General features: G+C 42.5%; 1 protein-coding gene across 3 annotated transcripts in view; it reads left to right on the forward strand.

Moving 5' to 3' along the window:
• Positions 1-7,397, forward strand: part of cadpsb (Ca2+-dependent activator protein for secretion b) — a 71,683-nt gene extending 64,286 nt beyond the window's left edge. For all 3 annotated transcript variants that reach the window (XM_008285771.1, XM_008285779.1, XM_008285787.1), the window contains 8 exons: positions 303-458; positions 567-714; positions 798-872; positions 968-1,051; positions 1,687-1,719; positions 1,891-1,998; positions 7,028-7,132; positions 7,221-7,397. In XM_008285771.1, the coding sequence (XP_008283993.1) occupies positions 303-458; positions 567-714; positions 798-872; positions 968-1,051; positions 1,687-1,719; positions 1,891-1,998; positions 7,028-7,132; positions 7,221-7,397 (886 nt within the window). The remainder of the gene's footprint in view (positions 1-302; positions 459-566; positions 715-797; positions 873-967; positions 1,052-1,686; positions 1,720-1,890; positions 1,999-7,027; positions 7,133-7,220) is intronic.
• Positions 7,398-7,684: the final 287 nt, after the last annotated feature.

Genomic DNA, 7,684 nt, shown 5'->3' on the forward strand with positions numbered 1-7,684 from the left:
TACTCTCCAGCATGGTTATTGATTTGTTACAGTAAACCCTGCCCGCTCCTGTTCATCCATACACTGACTGCGCAGAAACACCTGGACACACAGGAAATGAGGCGAGACACTCAGTCAGTATATGGTCGGAGTGGAATCTGACTGTGTCCGGGTGCAGAGGACCAGCATCCTCCTCTGCACCTGCCACAACAACCCCTCACCCCCGTCTCCCGCCCTGCGATCCTTCTACCCCTCCTCTCTCTCTACAGCAGGGTGACCTCTGTCTTCTGACCTGTGTGTGTGTGTGTTTGGGTCGATGGCAGTAACGGCTCCGGGACGTCGGAGGATCTCTTCTGGAAGCTGGACGCCCTCCAGACCTTCATCAGGGACCTGCACTGGCCCGAGGAGGAGTTCGCCAAACACCTGGAGAGTCGCATCAAGCTCATGTCGAGCAACATGATCGAGAACTGCGTCAAGCGGTGTGTGTGTGTGTGTTAGATGAAAACAGACGGGCTGAGATGCAAATGCACTCATCTGCATGTTTTAATATTACAGTGTGTGTGTTAACGCTTCACTCGCTGTTGCAGCACCAGGATGGCGTTCGAGTCCAAGCTGACAAAGAGCAGTAAGTCCACAGATTTCCGCATCTCCCCGACATTATGCACCATGTTCAACGTGATGGTGGACGCCAAGGACCAATCAGCCAAACTGTGCGCTATGGAGATGGGCCAAGAGGTAAAGACGAGAAACAATCACCACATGTTGGAAAATGACCCGATCTGCTGACTTTTTAAAAAAAATTCTGCTCCTCTTTGCAGAAACAGTTCCACTCCCAGATAGATGAACTGATCGAGGAGAGCGTGAAGGACATGATCCAGCTTCTGGTCGCTAAGGTGTGACGTCATATCAGTCGTTAGATGAAGAATGGGAAGCTTACACCACATCAGGAATGTTAAAGTGTTGATGATTTCTCTTCCCTGTTTCTCAGTTTGTTGCCATCCTGGAGGGAGTGCTGGCCAAGATTTCCAGATACGACGAAGGCACTCTCTTTTCCTCATTCCTTTCATTCACGGTGAGATTTTTTTTTTTTTAGAACAATCCACTAATGAATGTCCTTTTATAAACCACAAGATAATACATCCCCTTTGTGCACATACAGTCTAAAGTATTCATCCCCTTCCATTAAAGAAAAGGCCAAATCCATAAAAGTCACTAAAATAACCAGAAACTGAAAAAAGTAATAATAAATAAAAATTTGTAAAATTATAATTTAGTGACGTATGATGTTGCTTTTGAACTGGGGTTGAAAAGAATAATTTAAAAAAACAAACAAAGCTGTTAAATTAGAGCACTTTGCTGATGAGCAGTGGACCAGAATATTCCCATCATGCTTGTTTCTTTTAATACTTCTGTTGAACCACAATTCAAAAGCAATGTCATGATGTTCATTCATTTGTTATTTATTCTTACTTTTGTCAATTTCAACTTATTTCAGCTGTTTCTTCAGCTTTAATGGGAGGCTATGAATACATTTGACTATAAATATCACCTCTTAGGACATCTGAAATCTTTAGTTTTTTTTTATTAAACGGATGCTCCTCTGCTGTCTTACTGATTTAATATTGAATGATTTCTCCGAGTGTAACTCAGTCCTGATGATGCACATAAACTACCAGCCAGACTTTGACAGTTTCGCTCTGATTTCAGGTGAAAGCTGCCTCAAAATATGTGGATGTACCTGTAAGTTTAAGCATATCCAACTTTTTTTTTGTTTGTTTTTTTGTGACCTTGTGTGTTTACAGCTTAACTAACTACTTTTAAGTGTTTGTTTTTATTTAAAGACGGTAATTAGTGGTGCAGCCGCTGTTCGGTCTCCTCAGCCGTGACCCTGTTCTGTTTCCGTTCTTACAGAAACCCGGGATGGATGTAGCCGACGGCTACGTGACCTTTGTGCGCCACTCTCAGGATATGCTTCGTGATAAGGTCAATGAGGAGGTGTATATAGAAAGGTTATTTGATGTAAGTAAGATGCCGTCTCCTCCTCACAAGAAGGGAGGGGCCTTCCTAAATGTGGCAAAACAACAGGGCAGAGAGGGATAAGTCCCATTTTGAGACCAGGAAATGTACTTCAGCCTGGCAGAAGAGGCTTTTTTTCTGAACCTCTACCACTCTCTCCTCTTTCTGTCTGTCTCTCTTCTCTCTGAGCTGCCCTCTGCATTCTGGTGTGCATTGCCACAGTGCTTTTGGGCCTTTGTGTATTAAAAAAAAGGAAACTTTTATTTACAAAGAGTCCATAAAAGCATCTTCCAAAAAAAACAACCAAAAAAATAAAAAATAAAGGATTATCTGAAGCAGTGCTCTCTGTGGAAAGAACAGAACTAATCCATACCGACCATATGGCAGGACACCAGCGTATGGTTTCTAGATCGTACTCTTTGCTTTCGGACGCTTTCCACATCGAGCATGTCAGCCTCCTGAATAAGTGACACTCAGCCCTGCTGGTCCCAGTCCACAGTGGAGCACCCACACAGTTTCTCCAGTGACAGTACTGGGTCAGAGACGCACTGCTGGATGGGCCTGGGTCACATCATGATGTCAAACTCAGAGGCTGACATGCCGCAAACCCTCCACCTGTGACAGCAGTGGTTCCCAACCTGAGGCCCAGATTAAGAACAAAAACGAAACACTTCTCCCTTATTCTGAAATATTTGCTTCTGTTCTGTTAATTATATCTGGAGCAGCAGGTAGACTGAAGAAAGTCCTCACATCAGAACTTTAATCGCAGCTTAAACTTAGTCACCAAGTGCTTCCGTCCACTATCTGTACACCACTTAATCCTCACTGGGGTCGTTGGGGGCTGAAGGCAGGTTCACCTGGACAGGTAACCAGTCTATCACAGGGCTACACTTAGAGACAGACAACCAAGCACACTCACACCTACAGACAATTTAGAATCACCAATTAACCTCAACATGTTTTGGGAGGAAGCCGGAGAACCCGGAGAGAACTCACGCTGCACGGGGAGAACATGGAGACTCCACGCAGAAAGATCCCGGGTGTCCTCACTGGGACGCGAACTGGCGCCGGTGCTAACCACCGAGCCACCGCGCAGCCCCACCAAGGGCATGATTTAGATAAACTGGAAGAAACGACGAACTCATGTAGATCTACAGCAGACGGATGGTTAAATTAAATAAAAATAGAAAGCGAGGCAGGCTGTAGAAACACTTAAATAAGAAGCAGATGTAAAGAACAGCTTCATCAATCCTAAATTAAGACTAACTCGTCTATTCTGAGTTTTGACGTCCGTCTGTTTAAAAAAACACTTGAGCTAAACTTCCAGCTCCGTCATAACTCTCTATTATTACCGTTTCGTCTGATCCTCAGTTATAGAAACCTCCCACACGTTTAGCCGAGCCACAGCCGAGCTCACACGTGGACGCTCCCTCCGCCTCCAGGCCGCTAAAATTAACACGAAGCCATTTAAAACACAGACGACCCGCGATGAGGAGTCAGGGCCCGAAGCCGAAGGAGTTGGGAACCAGTGTGTTAGAGGGTCAAGAGAGCACTGTCTTACCAAACATAATCCTACCGGGATACATTGGCATAGATGTGTCCTCCATGTGTGATTCGAACGACACATAATGCTGTGACGTATGTGCTCCATGTCATTCAGAAACTATTTGTACAGACCTGTGTCTCTACAGGTGTGTGACGGCTTTTGTGTGTTTGACCGAGTTGTTTTTGTTTTTGTTGTTGTTTTTGATTTTTTTTTTATGTCTGACAAGATCCTCAGAAGTCTCTCTTTGGTTTTTGTGTTGCTCTAAACGGCAGGAGTCTTGTGCCAGAAACATATGATTTCTATCTTTTGTGTTTCGTCCTTATGAGGAGTGTTTGTGGAAGTGCTTCTGTCTTTGAGGTCCACACCGGCTCCCCCCTTTGTCTCCCCCCCGTGTGTCGTCAGTTTTTTCTAGTGTGGAGTTTTTACCCCCTGTGTCCTCTGTGTGGCCCCAAAGTGCACCGAAATCCTACTCAGCACTGTCAATGAAAGACTTCTCAAGCTGTGAATGTTTTTCACTTTTAGCCCTTTTTTAAACTACAGCTCAAGACTTGTCAATGTTCTCCCTCTTGATGCATCTCCATCCATCCATCCATCCATCCATCCATCTGCATGCATGTGACAACTGTTCCTAGATGCTGCGTATAGGCTCTACTTTTATCTCTCTTTCACTGATTTATTTCAATCCTTTTTATCTCCTCTTTTCTGATTAACACCATTCCTGCTGCCTCCTCTATTCAAAAAAAAAAAAAAGAAGAAAAAAAGTGGCACTTATCTCTAGCGTTGCGTTGCGTTGTTTTATCACATTATGTTGGTTGGCATGATTTTAGAAGTCAAATAATCTTCCTGTGTACATCTTCTAGCATGACCCTCCTCCTCAGAGCTCTGCCTCATTTGCACATAGAGCAGCCTTCCTTAGCACGTCCTCAGCAAACCCACCCACCCACCTGCGAGGTCTGCATGCACTGCACGCTCAACTCGACTGTGAAGTGGACAGGCATCTGCATATCCGGCCTTGACTTCAAACCTTTTTGCACCATTCACCTAAATCCTGATCTTAACAAAAAAAAAAGCTAAACCTCAGCAGCCTGTAATTGGGGCCCCTGCGTTCCTGCCTACTCACAAGTTTAAAGTTGACTCTTGGTAGAGGTATGACGACCGTCTCTGTTCGACGTGCGTGCTGTTCTCTTGTAGCTGCAAAAGCAAACGTAGAGAGAAAGGTACAAGACAATAGCACCACCGCTCCCTGCCTGCTGACCATTTACTCACTCTCATTCTATTTTTCTTTTGCTAATGAACACAGAACTATAATTTCAATCCCCCCCCTCCCCCCCTCTCCCCCCACATCTACAGTTTTAAACGCAGCTTTGATTAAATCGGACATAAAGGCAAAGTAATCCAATAACTGATGGGCCATGCAGCTTTTACACGGTATCGACGTTTTTAAGCAGCTCAGACGGTAATTGCAGTTAAAGACGGGCGAGTCCGTCGATGCTTTCTGGTTTATTCATCCCTGAGTGAACTCCTCTAAAACCGACCTGTGTGTGTGTGGACGTCACACTCCTGGTGTGTGTGTGTGTGACTGAAACAAACGACAAACTTTAAGCAGTTCCACATCTAACATAGACGTTAATCTGATGATTGATCTGCAGTAAAGGCCCCGAAAGCCTCAAACAGGTTCTTAGTGTGACGCTAAAGGAATCCACAGGTTTGTTTTGTTGGTAGGATTTAGATGATAAATCAATAAAACGTATGAATGTTCAGCTTGAAGCAGCTCAGTTTAGCTTAAAGACAGGAAGCGGTCAGTGTGACTCTGTCCAGAGGTAACAAAGTTCATCCAGCAGCATGAACAAGCAACACGCTGTGAGTTTAATCTGCTCCGGACAAAAATAACCGAGCAGCTTCTATCTGTGGTGACTTTGAACAACTTACTGGTATTTAAAGGTTTTTCCTTTTAGTTAAATTTCAAATAATATCTATAAAATGACAGGAAAAAAATATTAATTTAAATGTTAACTGGGAAAAAATAAAATATAAAAATTGTAAATAATATTCAAATTATTTTTACTTTTTTTTATGTTTGTGAAAGTTTTCACTATTTTTAATTTTTTTTTTAAGTTATTATTTTCCTGATATTTAACATTAAAAGAAAAACTGCTGTATATTTCAGATTGGAAATTATACAGAATTTCACTGATTTGTTCATTTACAGATATAATTATTAAAATCACAATAAACAAGCACCACGCTGTGAGTTTAATCTGCTCCGTACACTGGAAAAAATAACTGAGCAGTTTTTATCTGTGGTGACTTTGAACAACTTACTGGTATTTAAAGGTTTTTCCGGTTGAATTAAATTTTCAAATAATATCAAGTAAAATCACAGGAAAGCAATAAAAAAAAAGGACAAAACTAAATAATATTCAAATGTTATTTTTACTATTTCGAAATCAGCAAAAAAAAGGTAATTATTTTCCTGATATTTTCTGTTAATCTAAATAAAAACTGATGTATATTTCAAAATGGAAATGGACTGAAAATGAAACAGAATTTCACTGATTTTTTCATTTACAGACATAATTAGTAAAGTCACAATAAATATAAAGATTTAAACATTTACTGTAAAAATAAAACTGCACACAACACCAACATAAAGCGTAAATATTTGTAAATTGTTCTTTTACATTATATGACTGTAAAACTACAGTTTAAGTTGAATTAAATCAGCTAAAATATAAATATATGGAGAACTTTTTAACGGATATTTACTGTTATTTTGACCATTTTTGAACTTTACAGCATTCCATCGTTCTTTGTTTTGTTTTTACAGATTATTTCAGACAAATTTTCACATTTCATAACAAAATAAAATATAAATATATAAATATCCTGTAGTGGACTTTGTTAGCTCAGGACAGAGCTCATGTTTTCTAGTCTTCGTACTGACTGACTTACATCTGAATCGATCTTCTCGTCTCAGTTCCAACATTAATATTTAAATGTTTCCTGAAGCGTAGAACTCCTCCTTCAGCACAAATAAAGTCAGAACCAGTTGAACTCTGTCATAACAACACCTCCAACCTCCAAACCTCCACTAATCTGTACTTCATGGTGTCGCCAACCCTCCGAGTCGGAAGCAGCCGACGGTGGCGGAGGCCAGAACCGAGCATTTCTTTAACATTAGTGGAAACAAGCACACAGTACCGGTGCTTGTGGTTTTCCTGTAGCTGATAAGGTTTATTTGTTTTAACTTCATTCTTAGCCTGTTAACTTGCATTGATCCACTTCTGACTCACGAGATGCAAGAATGTCCGTCATGTGACGTAGAGACTGGATGTGAATCCTCACTAGTTCCTCCTGAATACACACTCTTTGCTGTCTTTACTGTGCTGTGAGTGTGTCTCACAGGTCGGTAGCTCTGCGTCTTTGCTGTCTCGGGTATGCGTGTGAGTGTGTGTTTTGCTGGAGAGAGTTGTGTTTGTGTTTCAGCAATGGTACACTGCCACCATGAACCTGCTGGGGACCTGGCTCACCGAACGCATGGATCAGCAGCTGCACGTCTACCAGCTCAAGATCCTCATCAGGATCACCAAGGTAGGAGTCGCCACCTCCAGCTGTGGGCGAGTGAGACGCCAACCATCAATCTCTGATGTATCTCTGTTCCCCCCCCACCCTGTTGCAGAAAAAGTACCGGGACTTCCGCCTGCAGGGCGTCCTCGACTCCACCCTGAACAGCAAGATGTACGACACGGTGCGCAACAGGCTGACGGTGGAGGAGGCCACGGCCTCGGTGAGGGAAGGAGGCATGGCGGGCATCTCCATGAAGGACAGCGACGAGGAGGACGAAGAGGACGACTAGAGCCCGCCGTGCACTGACACCTCCCCCCCTCACCCCCAGTCCTCCCTCCCTCCCTCCCTCCTTTCACACTTTTGACTTTAGCCTGGTTACTGATGCATGTACCAACTCAGATAGCCACTCTAGGACCTCTTTGTCAGCTCGAAAAATGCCTATGAAGGAACTATTAACTATAAAAATAGTACTTATACTGAAGAAAAATAAAAATAAAAATGTTTAAAAAATAACCATGATTGGCAGTTTAGCTGTGTCATGATGAAGATAGCACCTATCTTTGATTCATTCATTTC

This window comes from Stegastes partitus, unplaced genomic scaffold, assembly GCF_000690725.1.
Source record: "Stegastes partitus isolate 25-593 unplaced genomic scaffold, Stegastes_partitus-1.0.2 Scaffold10, whole genome shotgun sequence".
NCBI lineage: Eukaryota > Metazoa > Chordata > Actinopteri > Pomacentridae > Stegastes > Stegastes partitus.